The 21,802-nt window shown below is 40.0% G+C and overlaps 1 protein-coding gene across 1 annotated transcript in view; it reads right to left on the bottom strand.

Moving 5' to 3' along the window:
• KIF13B (kinesin family member 13B) overlaps positions 1–21,802 on the bottom strand; it is a 188,114-nt gene that overhangs the window by 14,823 nt on the left and 151,489 nt on the right. Inside the window, exon 37 of the mRNA XM_081237002.1 lies at positions 14,198–14,331. Within this exon, the coding sequence (XP_081093128.1) occupies positions 14,198–14,331 (134 nt within the window). The remainder of the gene's footprint in view (positions 1–14,197; positions 14,332–21,802) is intronic.

The raw sequence follows: 21,802 nt of genomic DNA on the forward strand, positions 1-21,802 counted from the left end.
AAGATTGGTGTGAAACATTCTCCCTTAAGGCATAAAAACGTAGAAATCCCACCAAGAATGGAACTATAGCCACCCAGGATGAAAGATTTTCTACGATTCTTGTCCTCCTGGAGAGAACATGGAAAAATAATTGATACTTTTCTTTATGATTCAGAGTGATTTAAAAAATCCGGTAAATGTTTGGAAAAGTATCTGCTGAAATGAATTAAGGGGCCAGCTTGACTGGGACGCGATGCTGGAATCCAGTGGACCCAGGGGGCTTCCTGGTGGGGCAGGGCCCCTGGCGAGACTCTGTGGCTCCAGGCTACTAAGCTGAAGACTTTGAGTCTACCCCTGACCAACACTCACCCTCCACAACCACTTCTCAGGCAACAGATCTGCTCCACAGAGATGCCTGCCCAACCCCCAGCATTCAGATGACTTGAGAATCAGACACTGGATGATGAGACACACCTGAAATGGCTGAAAACCATGTCAACAATAAGATCACATGAGGTCTGAGTGGGTCCTGAGTGCAACTTCACGTGCTTTGACCACACCCACTTCGCTTCACACACTGGTAACTTCGGGGTGTCCCCTCCAAGGGGTGCTAGGTAGCAGTGGTTGCCAAATACCAACGCTGGACCAGAGACGACCACAGGTGGATACTTCTCCAGCAAGGGACATGCTAAAGAGGGTAAGGGCACAGACATACAAGACTGGCCGCGTACTGCTTTCTACGGAAGCCAGGTGCTGAGTACCTAGGGATTCACTGTAATATTCACTCAACTTCCGTATATTTCACATTTTCCCATAACACTGCCCTACATGATGAACTTAACTGGGGCTCCGCTTCAGTGTATAAACTTAGCTCAACAAGGACTCAGGTCTCAGGTGTACAAGGCATTGCAACAGCGTTGTGAGAACACAAAGACCTGAAGAATACGGGCTCACTCGCAACAAGGCAGCAATCCAGTTTGGGGGAAGGACGGCATGCAAATAACAAAATCGTCAAGGAGAATGACAGCTATCAGAATGACAGTTTCAAAGCAGAGGAGATTCTGAGGAGGAAGGGGTCCTCCTGGGACCAGGCCTAGAACACCTCCATGAGGGTGATTTCACTTTGACACAGGGCTTGAAGACGGAGTGGCTTTTCCCACAGCTGAGGGACACCTCGAACATGTAAGAGCGGCGTGACGAAGGCAGGCTACCCTTTGTGTCTGGCAGTGTTCCCTCCTCACGTCCCTGCCCAGGAAAAGCTACTCAACCTTCCAGGAGGTCTTGGGAGAGAGAGAGAATGATCTAGACTGACCAGTGCTGGGCAGAGGCAGTGGAGGGTAGGGTGTGCAGAGGAGGCCTTGTATGTAAAGTTATGGTGGATTTTCACAGCAATGAAGAACTATCAAAGGGACCGAATGAAGCCGCCGTAAGAACTAGGCTTACAGAAGATGGTCCCTAAAGAGGGGCAGACAGAAAACTTGGAGAGGTCAGTGAAGCCGCTGCTTCAGTGGTTCAGCGGAGAGCCAGTAATATAAGAGCCTGCATTTGGATGGTAAGAGAAAAAGGAAAGAGAAATGAAAATGTAGAGATATGGAGACTCCTGAACACCTGGAAACTGGGGGGAGAGCGAAAGACGGTGCCCAGGGAGACGGGGCGACAGGGCGAGGGTGACGGTGGCCTCGGCAGGAAGAGCGTGCACACGCACCTGTGAGTGTGCACGATCATGGGGGGAGGGGTGTGGGGGGGTACCAGCCTTCTATATTTGGGCACGGCCCTTGGTGAATTTAGCAACCTTAGTAAGGGTACCAGAAATACCTACGAAGTGCACGGAAATCTTCAGCGTGTCACCTGTCCTCCACACCTAACAGCGCACATCTCCAAATGGCACTGCTTGCACTTTCATGCTCTTTTACATACCCCCCGTGCGGGCGGTTGCCTCCGATCTCAAGAGCTCAAAACACTGCAGATCATAAGTTCATTAATCCTTATGACACATCTGGTAACTATTAATAAAAATGACTGCAAAGTATTTTGCAGCTATAAATATTAAGTAGTCCCACGAGGCCCACGCATATAAGTATAATTATCTACATTTCACACTACAGAAACCAAGGTTCAGAGGCATTTACCGAACGGTTAAATGCACACAGACTGCCCAGGGGGGTCAGTGACAGGGATGGAAAGGGACTGTGGCCTTGAGGCCAGCTGAACCTGCCGTCGGGCTGTCCCGAGGGTGGCTCAAACCTAGTCGATGGGCAGGTGACAGGCAGAGGGGGTTGCTCCGAAGCATTTCAGGGAAAAGGTGATGGTCACTTCTCATACCATACCTTGTCATTTACTAAACTCTGGCTTCCACATGCCACCTGAATGAAAACAGAGCAGACTGGCTCAGAATTTCATAACTAGGCATAAGAGCTAATTTGGAGACCTCCTTGCCCCAGAGTAAAGCCTGAAGTCCTTGGCATGACTTGAAAGAACCTCACCTCTCACGAGGCTGCACTTCCCTCGCTCGGCAGGCTCGGCAGGCTGACCCACTCTGCGCTGAACACGCCGTCCTCGCGTTATCCCTTCCCCTAGGGTATCACATCCCACCCGGTGAAGACCCAGTCTCAGCTCAAGCAACATCTACTCTTCCTCAAACTGCAGGTAAAATGCCGCCTTCACTGTGTCACCCCTGACACATGCATTCAGCACCTACAGCATCGTCCTATTTATTTATCTGTCGATGTGTCTCGACGGGAGCCCTTCTCGACTGCAAGCTCTCTGCAGGGTAGGGGTTATGTCTCATTCATCTCATCCATAAACAGGAACTTAATGTTTGTTGAATGAATAAATAGTTAAATAAGTGAATGAATGAATTACTTCAGTGACATGAAGGCTGAATTGTACAGTTAGATAGGATTCGGAAAAATCCTATCAAAATCCTATCAAAGTCCAAACTTTGGGCATAGGGGTAGGTAGAGGGCAGAAGAGGTATCAGCTGAAGCAAAAAATCATCACTTTGTTCAAAAAAAATTAGATTTTCTGATGTATTTTTTTGTTTGAAAATGAACCTTTCCTAATAATCACCCCTTATCCTGAATTTGATAAATTCTTACATGTCATTTTCTAATGGTTCCTAAGTGAATATGATCCTCTAAGTCTTTTTTTTTTTTTACAACTCTAACCAATCACTTTAATCCAAGCATAGGAAAATACAACAAGAGATGTAAGATTTATTTTTGCCATAAATACTCAATAGCTAACCTTTGATATTCGTGCTGCTAAAGTGAGAAAAATATAAGGAACACCACTGAGCTGGGGCAGTGCACATAAACAAGATACTTCCTCACCTTTGAATATGTTCTGGTAAAGTAATAAACATTAGATAAAATCAGACACGTACAATTACTAAAGATCAAGAATCAGCAATAGCCTAATCAATATAAACAAATTTTTAAAGGTTATATTAATCAGAGGCAGGGTGGTGAGGCTGGCAGTGTCAGGGAGAGCTGGCAGTGCCCTCCACGCGGGTGCAGGGACAGGCGCTCCAGCCACCACGGAGGGGGTGCCCTCGGACCCAACCTGGCACCAGCCTGGGCTCACGAGCAGCCTTAGGATCTGCACTCTGGCTTTCCAGAGGGATCCAGGTTAAGACTGTGCTGGCCACGATAATGCCAGCACTTTTATCCACCTGGCAGTTATAGTTCTTAGTTTAAATGAGTAACTCGGCATTCTAATTGATCCCTCAGTCCTCTGTGTAGACCTGATCACCTCTGGGTGACCACATCTGGAAGGTGGTTGATCCAGTCCACAGGAATTCTCTAAGCAATGCCACCCAGGGAAGATGGCGGGGGGCCACCAGCTGGTCCTCACCAGAGACACTGTTACCTACCTGGCACATGCTCCTTCCAATCAGTGACATTAAAGTGTCACTGTGTCAAGCATGGGATGGTGAGTTCACTTTTCTGACCAATATTACAATCCCTCATGAGGTATGTACATACAGTTGAATAGATTCTTCCAGTTTTATTCTATTCCAATCCATCTTCCAAACTGCAGTCAGAGGGGCTTTCTGAGACACAAATTTGACCACGTCACTCTCCTGCTTTAAGTTGTCAATGATTCCTCATTGCCCAGAGATAATTTTTTTTCAGAAAGAAATGGACAAAAAAACCAAAGATGGATACATCCTACTCAGTGTATTTCCACGGCATGGCTAGTTCCTCCTTCAAATACTTTATAGAGTCATTCATTCTACAAATATAATCGCTTGCTATTTTTAATCAAACCCAGGGAAATCTCTCCGGATCACAATTGTGCAGTTTTGTTTCTTGAATATGTCTCAGCTCTGTTCCTCCCTAGGCTCTGACCTTAGTTAACCCACCTGAGTCTCATCTTCCTCTCCGTCCAACTCAGTGTCTAACATCACCCTTTAACTCTGCGGGTCCAACATGGCAGCCACCAGCCACATGGCTTCTGAGCACTTGAAATGCGGCTGGTGTGACTGAGGAAGTGGATTTATTTTACTTAATTTTAACTAATAATATGTAAACTTAAAAACGAAAGCACCTTTAAGTATGTTTGGAACGGCTTGGGCATGTGGATCTATTTTTTCAACTTAGAGTTTTTCATGAACTCTAAATGCAGATCAAGATTTCTGAGGAAAATTTAGTATCTAAATTGAGATGGGCTAGAAATGTAAAATACACACCTGATTTCAAGGACTGTACAGAAAAAAAGATGGGACTGTCTCAGTAAGTTTTTTTATACTGATTACAGGTTGAAATGATGATATTATGAATATACTGGGTTATGTAAATTATCTTATTAAAATTAATTTGACCTGTTTCTTCTTACTTTTTTATTTTTTTTATTGGAGTATAATTGCTTTACAGTGTCATGTTAGTTTCTGCCGTACAACAAAGTGAATCAGCTATACGTATACATACATCCCCTCCCTCTTGGACCTCCCTCCCATCCCCCCCAGCCCACCCCTCTAGGTGGTCACAGAGTACCGAGCTGTGCTCCCTGTGCTCTACAGCAGGTTCCCACTAGCTAGCTATTTTACGCATGGTAGTGTATGTATGTCAATCCTAAATTACTTTATCACAATTAATTTGACCTGTTTCTTTTTACTTTAAATGTGGCTACTAGAGAATTCTAAATGACACATGTGGCTCATATTTATTTTCATCAGACAGCAGTGGTGCTGAGCTGATGCATATAAAATCCCTGGCACACCAAGCACTCAGTACATTTTTAAAGTACCATGGTAATCCAATCATTGGGATTTCGGGTGTTATCTTCCAAGGTATTTCTAGGTAGACTTATTATATACACATCTTTAAACAATCAACAATTCCACCTGCTGTAAGTAAAACATGGGCCAGGTGCCTACTATATTCTAAAGGTTGTGCCAGGAGCTAGGGATACAATGTGTGCAACACCAGGCGTAGACAGGGCCCTTCTTACTCCTCAGAAATGGGCACTCAAGGTCCACCATCTGATATTCCTATTTAATTCAATTACATGAAACAACTAAACGGCCCACTTCTTCTATCAAGTAAATTGTTTTATCCGTTGATAAAAGTGACTAAGCCCATCCAGACTTTTTATTTCACTCTATCATATATGTGTTAGTTCAAGTTGCTTGAGGCCCTAGATACAGAGAATTTTAAATACTAATATTTCTGAAGTTGTCAGGAAAGAGACTGTTCCTTATTTTTTAGGGTTTAGCTAGTTAACTTTTTAAACTTCTGCATGATAATTATTAAAATTTATTTAAGTATTTATGTGAAAAAGATCTCTATTTTTTAAAAAGAGGATGTAATATTCACTCCATCCACTTAGTTTCTCAAGCACCCATGAAGGATGAAGGATGTTTACTTGAAACACAGAATGGCTATCAATCTAAAAGCTTAAAAACAGGGTCTAAATCTAGACTGTCCCCACCTCGGTGTGCCCTGTAAGCTAAGAATGGTTTTTACATTTTGAAGTTGTTGAAATAAATGAATACCTTGTGACATGTAAAAAGTATATGAAATTCAAATTTCAGGGTTATAAATAAAGTTTTATTGGAACAAAACTGGACCCAATGTTCGGACCAGAACTACAGCTAGTTCTGACAGACACTGTTTGGCCTGCAAAGCCTAAAATGATACTATCTGGCTCTTTACCAAAAAGGGTTCCAACCTCAGGTCTCCAGAATCATACAGAAGTATACAAGGCCCATTTGTGGAAAACGACTGGCAGACTGAGGTCTCTTCCATCAACTCCTATCCTGCCTCAGAAACTATCTTCTTTTCATTATTTTTCAGATCAACTACTAACTCTGATTCTGAAGACAACCTGTCAACTTAGTGTCTCTAAGTATGTCAATATCCATACATTTCTGGGGCAAAGATAGACGGTAAGATGTTATGATTTTGGAAAAGAAAACAGAGATAAGAGTCTCATTTTGTAAAGTAGTAAGAATGCCTAGGGCTTCCCTGGTGGCCCAATGGTTAAGAATCCGCCTGCCAATGCAGGGGACATGGGTTCGAGCCCTGGTCCAGGAAGATCCCACATGCTGCGGAGCAACTAAGCCCGGGTGCCACAACTACTGAGCCTGCGCTCTACAGCCCACGTGCCACAACTATTGAGGCCACACACCACAACTACCGAAGCCTGCGCACCTAGAGCCCGTGCTCTGCAACAAGATAAGCCAGTGCAGTGAGAAGCTCGAGCACCGCAACAAAGAGCAGCCCCTACTCACCGCAACTAGAGAAAGCCTGTGCACAGCCAAAAATAAAAATAAATAAAATAAATAAATTTAAAAAGAAAAAGAAGAAGAAGAATGCCTAAGAATACATCCCCAAACCAATTGAACAGAAATCACCTGCCTTGAATTCTTGGGTTTTTTTGACCACGCTGCGTGGCATGAGGGATCTTAGTTCCTTGACCAAGGATCAAACCCGTGCTCCCTGCATTGGGAGCATGGAGTCTGAATCACTGGACCACCAGGGAAGTCCTACTTTGAATTTTTTTTAAAAGTCTGCACTCCAGAAGGGCTGTGCAAACTTCCCTTTGTTAACTCAAGAAAAAGTAATATAGCATACCATATCCAAATATAAACTACACGGGGAAATAAACTTTAAAAGTAACCTGAATAATTAAGGAAAACTCAAGGCTAGAAAACAAAGTATAGATACCTTTTCTTATTTTAGTTAGTTAAGATGATGAACCCTTAAGACACCAGGATAGGCATTTATATGGCTTGTTTCATCAGAGGAGCCCAAGTATGAAGAGCCTAAAACAGCATCTTCATGCACAAGGGAAGAACCAGTAGCTGTGTTTGTTTCTTCCCATTTTATACATGGAGGAATCGCTGACACGAAAGCTGGAAGAACTAGCCAAGCATCTTTTCAACTAGGCCAGAGATGCGCAGGGTGCTGCTTTCTCTAGTCAAGGCCCTGTCCATCTTCCACACTGGAAGCTGTGTTGAAACTGGAGACAAACATCCCTGAAGTCGACAAGGCAGCCATAAGCAAAGCGCAGGACACTGAAGAGGGGCAGATGGTAAAACAAAGATAGGCTGGAAGTGCGGCTGTGTTTTTGATGGTGGAAAGTGAATGTGAGCGTTAACTCTTTAATTCCCCAAATGAACCAAAGACGCCATTTGGAGTACCGAAGTTTGAAGTACATAAACAGCTTCATCTGAACACAATCTTCTAGATATATGAAAAAAGCTATTATGCCACATTAATTCAATCTAACTAATTGGAGAGCAGGAAGTGCTTTCAATTATTGTATGTGCTGTCTGAGAAACACACTTGAATATGAGTACAGGTTTCATTAATTGCAGTTCATTATTTTCTAGATTAGTTACTAAACTTGCATCAGAAGGTCAAAGACAGCAATTTTGTCAGCTGCCACCTCTTTCGGTGCTGTATCTTTTGCATTTCTGGAACTCAGACAGAAATTGATTACAAACAAAAACAAATCTCCATAAAAATGACAAACATAAGTCTTTACGAATATGTTCAAGCCGAATGATTTTGTAAAATATAAGAACCTTTGTTTTTAAAGACTTTCTTAAAATCTTTATTTTCTTTCTGTAAATTTTTGTATTCCTCAGAATAAACTGTTAACTTCTATCTTACAAGAAAAGATCCATGAATCTTTTCAGATGCTGAAATAGGCCCCCCAAAATAATAGAATCCTGATCTGAGAACCTGCTGATTCCAAAGAACAAGTTAATAAACATGAATTTTTTCATTAGATTTTCACTGTGGTTGTGTGTTGCTATCTTTGCATGAGGGAGGGAACTGAACATTCTTGGTTTGAAAATGTCAAGGACACTTTGATTAAAAGTACTTTTTTGATAATAATCATTCCTTCATTATACAACTTCTGCCTCTCTTCCACCTAATCTAGCAAAGAAAAGAGGGAAGAATGACTGGTAGAAACAGGATCTATTCCATTCCCCGGTTCTTAATGGGAATACTTTCATATTTTCAAAATCTTCCTTTTACAAAATAGCAGTGACAGAAAGCCCTGGGGTTTTTTTTAGAGAGTACCCTGCTATCTATAAATCACTGTAACTCATTTACGGTTGTTACCATTCTCTTCGTTAACTTCATTTCTGTTGTTCTGTGCCTTTCACACTGCTGCTTTCCTGGAACCATCCTTACACAATTCTTCCCTGCCTTTGGTGTTGATATCCCCTGAATGCTTATACAGTCAGCTCTCTTAGTCATTGTTTGGTCAAGCTATAAATAACTTCTTTCATCCGTCCTCACAAATCATTTCTGATGTTTTCTCTGAAATAATTCCAGTTGGTCAATGAATGTCTAGTAGTAACATACCCAGAACTCAGTGCAATGATCTAAGTGTTGTCTAATGATGCCGGATAGAACCCAGGTGTGGTGTTTAGGTGGGTTGCTGTGAAGTGTCTTTGTTACTGTGACTCTTCCAGAGAAGGGGTTTAAGTCTCCAAATTAACTTGGGACAGAAACAGACAAAGGAAGAAGTTTTGAGATCTTTCATCACAGTCAGGTAGGAAATGGAGAGGGCGATGGCTTTGAAAATGATGAAAAGAGAAAGTTGGCTGGGGACAGAAAGGAGAGTGTGCCTGTCTTATTCTACAGTCTGCTGGGTTACCACGTACTGTCTGTGCTGATCCATTTGGGGGTTTCTGTTTAGTTTGTTGTGCCGTCTCACATTAGAAATCTTAAGCAGGGTTACTATTTTTTGTCTCTAAGTTTTTTGCAATGTTAATATCAATATTTATCCCTTCCTGTACTGTAGAACTGATCCAGATTCCTTTTAGGCATGTGCACTGATTTCTGTTTTTCTGGGTTCTATCTTTGATGTCATTCTAAAACCTATATAAGTTTTTTAGTCTGGTATTGATTATTTAATGACTATTTATATAGGCCACTGAAATTAGTGTACTAACAAGGCAGTAGTAGCCAATTAAAACCAGAATCAAAACAGAGAGCAAGCTTTGGGATGTTCGTGTATTTCTTCACGCTACACTAGATACCTCACACAGAGCTATGGCTAAGCCAGGCAGTGGGCAGGGTGGTCTAGGAACGTTCATCAGCATGAATTTTGTCCTAGACTTTCTGGACTGTGATACAGAGGAAGGCATGGTGTCCCTCTATTTCTGTAATGCATCTAACAAAGTCTCCCATAAACTCTTTGCTAGAGAGAGGGGGAAACGTGGGTTGGAGATGGCAGTTACTGAATATGCAGAGCTGAAGTGTGTCACTCTGTCACTCTGTGACTTGGGGAGTGATCTCTAGTCACATATGACAGAGTTCTCTCTCACGCCCTAATGTTCCATATTTCGTTTGTGACTCAAATGCAGACTATGCCCTTCAAAGTGCAGATGATCGTTAGGACAGAAGTATTTTTAAAATAATTATTCAAAAAATATCTTGCTATCCTAGGAATGTTGAAACAAAATCAAGATGAAAAATTTTCTGAATGAATCCAAAGATCCTTATTTAAGTATTTTTATACTTCAACTAAACAACATAATAATAAAAAGAGAAGTGCACTGACAAGAGTATAAGCAAATAAACAAGCAAACAAAAAAGGGGAACGTTAATTGACCAGAGCACAATGAACTAAAACTACTTGCCTTTAAAAAAAGTGCAATCATACGCCACTTTGGTAGAAGTACATTATTCAAAAGAGGACAATGACAGTTGCACTATTTTCAAGCACAGGGGTTATCGTATCATTTCTGGGCTCCCCACTTTAAGCAAAACCCCCGCAAGACAACAGAAGAATGATGAGGCATTTATGATAAGAGATATAGTCGACTAATCTTCAGCTATTAGGTCTGGAGAAAGCCTAAAGGAGCACAGAACCTTTAACTCCTGGGCAGTAGCAGAAAAAAGCAGAGGCAAAGACTGGGTAGAAATAAACCAACCTTCTTCCTGGAGGACTCGGAGGTTCCACAAGGAGGGAAAAGTAAGAACCTCAGCTTTCAGGTATCGAATCTGATTTCCAACTGAATAGGATGCCACTAGAGTGAAGATGACTATAAAAAACTGGGAAACACTAAAAACAATCTAGCCAATAGAGCATTGCTCTTGTTGCTGTTATTTTGAAATTCCATTGACGCTAAAGTGCCCTAATTCCAAGGATGAAACGTCATTTACGTGGCAGCAATTTAAAGCAAAGTTAACGTGGTCCTAGTAAGGGACATCTCTATACTGATACTGTCATGTAAAATTATAATTTACTTCTCTGAAAGCTTTAGCAGGGATAGCAAAAATGAGAACACAAGCATCTTTGATCAACTAAGTCCAAAATGAGAAGCTCAAGCTTTCCCCTCCTTTAAGAATAGTTCTTTAGTGGAACCTGCATTAATCTAGGAAAGAAACTTCATAAATATGCCTAGATATCTCAAATCCCCACTCAGATGTGATTCTCTCACCTCTGAACTATAACCACAGTCCTTTACACCACTGGATGACACATGGTACATTCAAACTATCTAACATTACGAGCTGTACAAATGTCCATGGTCAACCAACATATATTTTCCATTGACTATGCCCCTGCCCTGAAGAATTACATTCTAGAGTGGAGATAACCAATAAGCATATAAACATAACAATAATTCCCAATGAAAAGATTAAATATGGGAGTACGCTGTAATATGTACGGTAGATGCTGTTGTTTTAGTTAGGTTGGTTCAGGCCACTCTAAACTCAAACATATTTGCTTAGAGTTGTCTTTCTTGACCATGCTATTACCAGACCAGTCTACTAGAGACCTAGTAGCCATGCAAAGACTTTGGGAGAGATCAGTCCAAGTAGAAGGAAAAGCAAGTGCAAAAACTCTTGAGACCAAAAGGAGCTTCATGGTTCATGTGACAACCAGTAACAACAAAAAGGCCAATATGCCTTAGCATGGTGAACAAAGAATAAAATGAAGGGAATAGGGACTTCCCTAGAGCCCGTGCTCCACAACAAGGGAAGCCACTGCAATGAGAAGCCTACGCACCGCAACTAGAGAAAGCCCGCGCGCAGCAACGAAGACCCAACACGGCCATAAATAAATAAATAAATAATAATAAAATAAAATAAAGGGAATACAGATTAAAAGTCAGGGGGCTAGATCACATAGGACACTGTAAACCACAGTAAGGAATAGATTTTATTCAAAGAGAAGCAGTGGAAGGTTTCAAGCCATGAACTAATGTAAGGCCTTGGGAGCTCACTCTGGCTTCTCTGTGAATGACAAGACTGGGTGAGGCAAAAAGCATCAGTTAGACCAACGGATAGGCTGCTGCACAGTCAAGGCAAGAGACGATGGCATGCATGAGTGATCAGAAATGGAGATGGCGAGAAGTCACTGGATTGAAAGTGGTACCCACAAAATTTTACTGATGGACTATTTATGAGGTGAAGCAACTAGGTGGACACGTGTGCTATACACGCTGAGATGGGCATGTATTTTGTAAGTATTTTCTGTGCTGGGAGTAGACAGACTTGGGAGCTGAAACCAGGAGTAATGCTTTGAACTTGTAAAATGTCAATGTCTAATGGATTTGTAAGTGGAAAAGCTGAACAGGCGGTTAGCTCCACGAGGCCAGAGCTCAGGGGCAAAGCCTGGGCTGGAGATAGAAATGTGAGCATCGTCAATGCATAAAGAGTTAAAAGCCAAAGAGCTGGATGAGGTTACCTGGGAGGGAGCTCTGGAACACCTGAATATCAGCGGCTTGATGGAATAAAGGGTCCCAGAAAAGGCAACTGAGAAAGACTGAGCAGCCAACAGAAGGGAAGCCAGGCAAACTCAGCGCTAAGCACTAAAGCCCAGAGACACAAATGCTTCCTGCACGATTGTCAAGTCAGATGAGGACTGAGAAGTGCAGGCAAGATGGAGCTCTGGTGACCTTGAGAAACGGTCCTTCAAGGGAGTGGGGATCTCACCAACCAAATGGAACAGTTTAGCTCCACCACTGAGCATCTTTGTTAAGGCCACTTTTGTATTGACATTCACATTTATTTATGAACTATGCAGCACTTGGGGCCACTTTTTGTAACACCTTTGCTCATATACGCTCAAAAAAAGTAAACTGAATGAACGAATATTCTTAAGATATCTTCAAAATATTTCAAGATTACCTCTCTTGAACTGGACATTACAAATTGAGATTATCCACCAATCACTAGATTTCTTTCTAAACCACTGCTGTTCCTCTCATATCCAAAGGAACCAATCATTCACTGGCAAAACAGTAAAAGTAACTTCTTATGGTAGCAGGTGATTTGACTTGCTACATCAAAAGCTTAAAGTAGCTGATAATTATAACAATGGTAGTCTGATTCAAGGACTTCTAATACGGTTCCAATTTCCTTTAACTTACGTAACTCTGTCTTCACCAAACAGCAATTGAAAAACAGTGGATATCAAACTTTAATGTGAATAAGAATCACCTTGGGTGCTTATAAATGCAGATTATTAGATGCCCCAAGGTGAGCTATGAGTTATATTTTTTTAAGGTCGGGCTGTATTTTTTTAAGGTTACCTTTTTAAAAAGCTACCATGGAAATTCTGGCACAAACAGTAAGTGAATCATACTTTGTGAAACAACGATGTAGCAGTTTAGAACAGAATTAAGTATGCTATAACGAACCCGTGGCAAAATCTTTTTTGCCTACCCTCACCCCCACCAAATATTAGACTTGCTATTTCTTTTAAGCTCTCGCCATCTCAGATTCATTTTGATAACTGTCAAGCACCCGTTAGTGCCCGGTTAAATTTAAACATTTCCAAAAATCCCGATGTTTAATTTTTTTCATACAATATGTGTGCATCTATGCTGATATATATGTTCATATAATCCTAGAATGAAAAAATTATGTATCTGCACAGCAACCTTACAAAACTAATACCATCCCCCTTGAATATGCACTCATAAACTTAGAAAAGTCTTTTATAGTTAAGGTCTCAGCCAAGGAGACTCACCTACATTTCTGCAACTTGAATGTTTAAGTGAATATGGAGAAGCTGATGTCAAAAGACCTATTTCAACAACTGAACATGCACTGTATGTGTTTCCAAATGAGTATAAATAAATCCTCATTTATCATTTTCTGCTGAATTCACACCTATATGGGCTAAAAATTGCATTTCCAACAGGCTTCCCACGCACCGTCACCCAAGAGCAGCTTCCTGATTATTTGGAAAACCCTTTAACACCTTCTCTAAAACTTCTTCTAAGGCCGGGAAGAGAGCTTTAATAAAAAGGGGAAACAAGACAAGTTATCACTTTTAATATTTTAGTGAAAGAACAGGTAAACCACAGTAGAGGAAAAAAGGTTGAGCAGCAAGGACAGGGATGATGGAAAATTGTGTGAAATAAGAAACGAAATCAAGAATTAAAAACAGAATTACATTTTCTGTTCGGCAGTACACAAACAGCGCTAAGTGCACTTCATAAATTTCACTATTGTGGCTCTAAGTGGTACGACCGTAAATCACATTAGTAGCGTACTTGGCATTTTTTAAAAGCAAAAAAGGATTGAGAGCGTCAGTGCGTTTAAACAGCTCTGTTATCTCCGACGAGAGTGGAAGAGAAACGATCAGAGCTTTTTACCAGGTCTGAAAGCCCAGCCCTGACGCCCCCCGGGCTGCTACCCTCCCCTTCCAGCTGCAGCGCAGCGCAGAGCATCACTGCGCCAGCAACCTATTAGGAGCACGGGCACTGTTGCTTTCGTGATGCGTTTACCTGATGTGCGAGGGGAGATGGCTGTTTGCCCCTTTTCTCGTCGCGGACGGGGAAGAGAGACTTCAGCAGCTTCGGCATCTGCGGCACGAAGGATCTTACGGGACTCAAGTAGGAGGCTGCCAGGCTACTGAGTCCTGCCAAAAATATTGAAGGGGAAAGAGATAAGGCAAAAACAATTACAGAGACATCTTCCTTACTGTAAATTGGCCATATATCCTTTGTAAGCAAATCTAACAATATAAATCAAAAAACGTATCCTTAAAAAAATTAATATTAAAAGACATGCTCTTATTATAGTTACCCTCAAACACAATGGTGTTTCCTTTTCCAATTAAATCGCAGCAATTGGGGTACTTCTAAAATGCTCTAATATCCATCGTGCCTATTAAATCCAAAGGGTAATCCAACCCTGGGCCTTGTCACTAACTGGTCAAGTACTATTGGGTTGGCCAAAATGTGCCCTCGGTTTTTAAGTAAAAATAAAAGACACATTTTTCATTTTCACCAAGAACTTTATCGAACAATGTATTCACCCTTTTGTTCCCCTACCTTCTGCCACTTTTCAGGCAACTTCATAATTCCGTCTTCCCAAAACTTTTTTTTTTTTTTTTTTTTTTTTTTTGCAGTACGCGGGCCTCTCACTGTTGTGGCCTCTCCCGTTGCGGAGCACAGGCTCCGGACGCACAGACTCAGCGGCCATGGCTCACGGGACCAGCCGCTCCGTGGCATGTGGGATCTTCCTGGACCGGGACACGAACCCGTGTCCCCTGCATTGGCAGGCGGACTCTCAACCACTGCACCACCAGGGAAGCCCCCAAAACTTTTTTTTTTGTATTTATTTTTGGCTGCGTTGGGTCTTTGTTGCTACGCGTGGGCTTTTCTCTATTTGCAGAGAGCAGAGGCTACTCTTCGTTGCGGTGCGCAGGCTTCTCATTGCGGTGGCTTCTCTTGTTGCAGAGCACGGGCTCTAGGCACACAGGCTTCAGCAGTTGTGGCTCGCGGGCTCTAGAGTGCAGGCTCAGTAGTTGCAGCGCACGGGCTTAGTTGCTCCACGGCATGTGGGGTCTTCCTGGACCAGGACTCGACCCCGTGTCTGCTGCATTGGCAGGTGGATTCTTAACCACTGCACCTCCAGGGAAGCCCCCAAAACTTTTTATCTTTTTAAGCAAAGAACTGTTCAAGATGCCTTTTACATTCTTCCAGGGAACTGAAATTTTTTCCATTAAGAGAATTTTGTAAAGACCGAAATAAATAGAAATCCAAAGGTGCAATGTCTGGTAAATATAGCAAATGAATCAGAACTTCCCAGCCAAGCTGTAACAGTTTTTGCCTGGTCATCAAAGAAACATGCAGTCTTGCGTTATCCTGAAGGAAGATTATGAATTTTCTGTTGATTAATTCTGATGCTTTTCATCGAGTGCTACTTTCAGTTGGTCTAACTGGGAGCAGTATTTGTTAGAATTAATCGTTTGGTTTTCTGGAAGGAGCTCATAATAGAGGACTCCCTTCCAATCCCACCATATACACAACATCACCTTCTCTGGATGAAAACCAGCCTTTGGTGTATTTGGTGGTGGTTTATTTCACTTGCCCCACAATCTCTTCCGTTGCCACATTATTGTACAGTATCCACTTTTCTTCACCTGTCACAATTTGTTTTAAAAACAGAACGTTTTCATTACTTTTAAGTAGAGAATCGCACGTGGAAATACAGTCAAGAAGGGGTTTTTTCCCCGCTTAACTTATGTGGAACCCAAACATCAAAGCGATTAACGTAACCAAGCTGATGCGAATGACTTTCAACCTTGATTTGGATATTTTGAGTATGTCGGCTACCTCCCTCATGGTATAGCGCTGATTGTTCTCAATTAATGTCTCAATTTGATCGCTATCAACTTCAGCTGGTGTACCCGACCGTGGAGCATCGTCCAGCGAGAAATCTCCAGCACGAAACTTCGCAAACCACTTTTGACATGTTCAATTAGTCACAGCACCTTCTCCATACACCGCACAAATCTGTTTTTGCGTTTCAGTTGCGTTTTTACCTTTCTTGAAATAATAAAGCATAATATGCCGAAAATGTTGCTTTTTTCTTCCACCTTCAATATTAAAACGGCTACAGAAAAATTCACCAATTTTGATAAGTCTTTTTTTAAATGCACGCTGATATGAGAGCTGTCACAATACAATCTAACAAAATTGTTTCAAATGAAGTTAAAGACAACCAAGTGCTATTAGAGCCACCTTACAGAAAAAAAAAAACAAATGAACCTTTTGGCCAACCCAATAACTTCTGCCCTAGAATAAAATGGGGCTTTTCATTTTTAAATCACATAGCCAATGACACACTCGTATAGCTCTCCATCCAGACTTTAACCTCTTTAAAGTCAGGGACCATATCTTATTCAACTATAATTTTTCATGCTGTTTACTGAATGAAGATGATGAAACTGACCTTTCAGGAAGACAGTGGTGTTTGAGTTGTTTTCACAAGAGAGGGACAAGTGCCCTGAACCAACCCTGTTCTTACCTGCTCTTAATTACCCAAGGCTGGGGTCAGACATGCAGATAACGCCTATGATATTAGGAGACTTATTAATGCTTTATTCTTTATAATTCTTTATTCTTAGTGAATAAAACTAAATTTTCAAGAAAAACTAATCCAAGTCATATGTGACTTAAAAACTGTACCCTAATTAACACTTTAAAAAGAAGAAGCCAGTCAACTTGAGGCATCTGTACATGAGGCTGCCTGAAGAGAAGCACATGACCATCCCCACCTCTACTCCATGCTGGACCAAGACGATGCAAGTTCATTGGCAGTACAGATGGTGCACGGACCTGTACGGTTAAGGTTTTACCTTTTCCATAAAGGACTATTAACTCTAAGTAAACTATGAAAAGTTACAGAAGGATATTCTGTAATCATGAGCTCTATCATTAAAAAAAATACAGCAAAGAGAAAGCTATTTGCCAAGAGATAAGTCAAAAGCAAAAATAGGGATGAGAGAAACAAAAAAGAGGAGACAAGGGAATTCCCTGGCAGTCCAGTGGTTAGGACTCCATGCTTTCACTGCTAAGGGCCCCGGGTTCAATCCCTGGTCAGGGAACTAGGATCCTGCAAGCCTCGCGGCATGGCCACCAAAAAAAAAAAAAAAAGAAGAGACAAACAAACAAAAAGTTTAAGATGAATAAAGAGCTAGAAGATATAATCATCTAAATGCTAAGAAAAAAATTAGGAATAATCTAAAGTTTTACATGCAGTTAAACTAACATTCTAGAGTGAGGATGACCTCTCATTAAATAAATATCTAGCCAATAATCAACTAAAGGCTGCATCTATCACAGAAAGAGAGATAATCAGACATGATGTGTCTCCTAAGGGAAGTACATAAAACTACCCATTCATTTACCCTACCTTCCGTCCCTCCCTCAAATTAGCCTGAATCTGACCAAGGCTGTAGATCTAACCACCAATTTACAGGAAATACACGGGACACAGAATCATGTTTAAATAACCTGGTGAGGATGTCACCAGTAAAAATAAAAATGTAGAGTCTGTGTACAAAACCTGGTCTCTTCAACAAATACAACACAACAGGGAAAAAAGATGAAGAGGAGCATATAGACTAAACAGACTTAAGACACGTAACAACTAATCACAATGTGTGAACCTTACTTGGATTTTCATTCAAAACGACTAAGAGATATTCTTGATCCAATTGGGGAAATCTGAACACTGACTAGATGTTTAACGATATTTTGGAATTATCTTTCGTTTTTCTTAGGAATGAAATGTTACTGTGGGTATTACTTTAGAAATACATGTACAAATATTTACAGATGAGATAATATCTGAGATTTGCTTCAAAGTCATTCTGAGAGGGTGTGGGGACGTAGTGGGAGCACAGACAAGTAAGCCTGGTGATGCACTGATCGTTCTGAAATCAGCATGGGGCCCTCGAGGGCACATCATAATGCTCTTTCCACTTTGTATGTGTGATATTTTCCATAGTAAAAGGATTCTTCAAAGTGAGAGCAAAATAAAAACTTTAACATACAAAAGAAACACTTTGTCACTAAAAAAAGATGATTGCTAAAAGCACTAATGATGGCTATATAGTCACTAAAAAAGAAACTAAACTCAGAAGCATGGAATGAGGAGCAGGAATACGCAAATCAAGTAAACACTGATTAGAATGTTTTCTTTAATTTACAGACTTTTTAAACAAGGTAGTAGTCTAGGACCAAGTAATTTCACCCCAGGTATTTACTCAACAGAAATGTTACAAAAAGACCTATACAGGGCTTCCCTGGTAGCGCAGTGGTTGAGTCTGCCTGCCGATGCAGGGGACACGGGTTCGTGCTCCGGTCTGGGAAGATCCCACATGCCGCGGAGTGGCTGGGCCCGTGAGCCATGGCCGCTGAGCCTGCGCGTCTGGAGCCTGTGCTCCACAACAGGAGAGGCCACAACAGTGAGAGGCCCACATACCGCAAAAAAAAAAAAAAAGACCTATACAAGAACAAGCTTTAGTCACAGTAGCCAAAAACTGGAAACAAACCAAATGTCCATAAACAGGAGAACTGGTTAAAAACTGATAAATTCCACTGTGATAGTGAAATATCTCTCAGCAATAAAAAAGAATAAATTACTGATACATGCAATGGTATGGATGACTTGAACAGATATGCTGAGCAAAAGAAGCCCAACACAAAAAGAGCACATACTATATGATTCCATTTAAATGAAACCGTAGAACGGGCAAAACTAATCTGAAATCAGAACACTGATGCACTGTGGGGAGTAACTGGAGTCACATAAATCTTCTAGAGCTCAACTGGGGTGTAAGTTATGTGAGTAAATTAACTTGTCAAAACTCATTAAATATGACCCATAGTCTAGAAAAAAGCTGTCAGAAAAAGACTAGGAGATTGGTCATGATGCTGGAGTTAGCAGGTAAGAAGTTTAAAAGCAGTTTTTATACACAGGTCCAAAGATGTAAAAAAGGATATGGTCTTAACAAATATACAGGTAGGAAAGAAATATCAGCAGAGAAATTAAAACTATTAAAAAAAAAGAAGCAAATGGATATTCTAGAACTAAGAAGAATAACTGAAATTTTAAAATTCTTGGATGTGCTTAATAGAAGACTAGAAATGGCAGTAGAAATTATCTAATCAGAAGAAACAAGAATAAGATAAAAAGATGAAAAATTAAAATCAAAATAGAATAGAGCTTCTGTGACCCATAGGGCAATATTACGCAATACAACACGTGTGCAATTAGATTCTCAGAAGGAGTAGAGAGAAAAGGGCAGGGGGAAAATGTAACTAACTAAGAGTTGAACATTTCCCAAAATTGTTGGAAAAATCTCAATGTACAGACCCAAGAACATCAGTGAAACCCAAGCAAGATAAACACTGAGAAAACTATACCTAAGCACATCACTGCCCAACTTGCTAAGAAGAAAAATAAAGAGAAAAGTTGGGAAGCAAACAACGTAAACAAAGATATACTACATGTCATGGGAAAGTGACACAGATGATGGCTGAATTCTCATCAGAAAAGAAGTGTAAAAGATAACACAGTGTCTTTGAAGAGCTAAAAGAAAACAAGCTATCAACTCAGAATTCTCTATCTAGTGAAAATATCCTTTGAAGAAAAAAGTGAAATAAAGATATTCTCAAAAAGGGAAACCCTTCTTCTCAAGGAAAACTGCACAATAAGAAATAATACAGGATATTCTTCAGGCTAAAGAGAAATAATATCAGATGAATATATGATCTTCAGGAAGGAGTAGATAGTGACAGAAATAATAAATATGAAGGAAAATATAAAAGATAATCTATAGTTTCTTAATTTCCTTAAAAGACAAATAGCTGTTTTAAAGAAAAAAAGAAAAAAAAAACAACCACTGTAAAATGGGTTCACAACACCTATAGAAGCAAAAGATACAACAATAATACAAAATAAGAGGGGTGGGGGAACAGGTAAATGGAATTACACTGTTGCAAGATTCTTATATTTGTGCAGTGGGAAGTGGTAATTATTAATTCTAAGTAGACTGTGGTAAAATTAAAGATACCTACTAGACTCATTTAACAAAGATGTTAATAAATAAATACAGGTATACCAGAAAGCCAAAGAAAAAATAAAATACTGCAAAATATTTTTCAATTAACCCAAAAGAAAACAGATTACAGAGGAAAAAATAAATAAATAGGCCAAATAGAAACCAACAGCAACATGGCAGACATAACAATAATAATATTAGATGTAAAAGAACTAAATATGCCAATTAAAAGGCAGAAATTGTCAGACTAGATTAAAAAAAAAACTAAAAAACACTAAACCTAAATATGCTGTCTATAAGATAACCACTCTTAAAGATAAATATAGGCTAAAATTTTAAAGACTGAGGCAAAGATACACCATGCAAGCAATATGCAAAAGAAAGTCGGTGTGGCTATACTAATATCAAGCAAGACAGATTTCAAAGTAAGAGTATTACCAGAGAGCTAAAGGGACATTTCATAATAAGAACCATCACTATGTCAGCAAAAAATAACAATCCCAATGTGTTATACCCAGTAACAGAGTTTCTAAATGAATCATGCAAAAACTGTTATAATTAAAGGAAAAAATAGACAATTTCACAATCATTATTTAGAGATTCAACACCTTCTCTCAATGACCGACCGAACAAATATGAGGGGAAAAAAATCAGTAAAGATATAGCAGGTTTGAACAAGGTTATCAACCACCTTGATCTAGTTGACATATAAAGAACACTGTGCCCAAAACAGAATAGACCTTTTCAAATACACATAGAACGTTCACTAAGATAGAATATAGTCTCAAAACATTTAAAAAGATTGAAATTTTGAAGAGTCTGTTCTCTGCTCATAATGAAATTAAATAAGAAATCAATAATAATAATATACCCCCAAGATATATAAAAATGAATTAATATGCTACCCAATAACCCAGGGGTCAAAGAGTAAATCAGAGAGAAATTAGAATATCTGGAACGGAATGATAAAAAAAAAACCACATCGTGCCAAAATTTGTGAAATGCAGAAAGAAATAACAATCAGTGAAACAGAAAATAAAACGAAACTTGGCTCTGTGGGAAGACTAAAGAAAACTGACAAACCAGTCTCAAAAGTATTTAAGAAAAACAGAAAGAAAACAAAAATTATCTATTTAGAATAAAAAGAATGAACATCACAACAGATCCTATAAACATTAAAAGATCAATAAAGGAACACTGTAACATTTATGGAAATAAATTTAATAACTTTGGTGAAATAGAAATTTCCCTAAAAAAGATAATTTATGAAAACTTATAAAGAAATATAAAAAGTTAACTTTATAATAAAGAAATTGAAGTCATAATCTAAAATCTTCCCACAGAGAAAATTCCAGGCCCAGAGAGTGTCACTGGTGAATCTTGTCAAACATTTAAGGAAGTAGTAATACCAAGTTCACATAAACTCAGGAAAAAAAGATGAGGAAATTTTTCTCAAGTCACTTTATGAAACCAACGTAATCATGATACCAAAACCTAACAAAGACAATGCTATGAAAAAGGTACATATATT

This window comes from Mesoplodon bidens (assembly GCF_964165515.1).
Source record: "Mesoplodon bidens genome assembly, chromosome: 6".
In the NCBI taxonomy this organism is placed as follows: Eukaryota; Metazoa; Chordata; class Mammalia; order Artiodactyla; family Ziphiidae; genus Mesoplodon; species Mesoplodon bidens.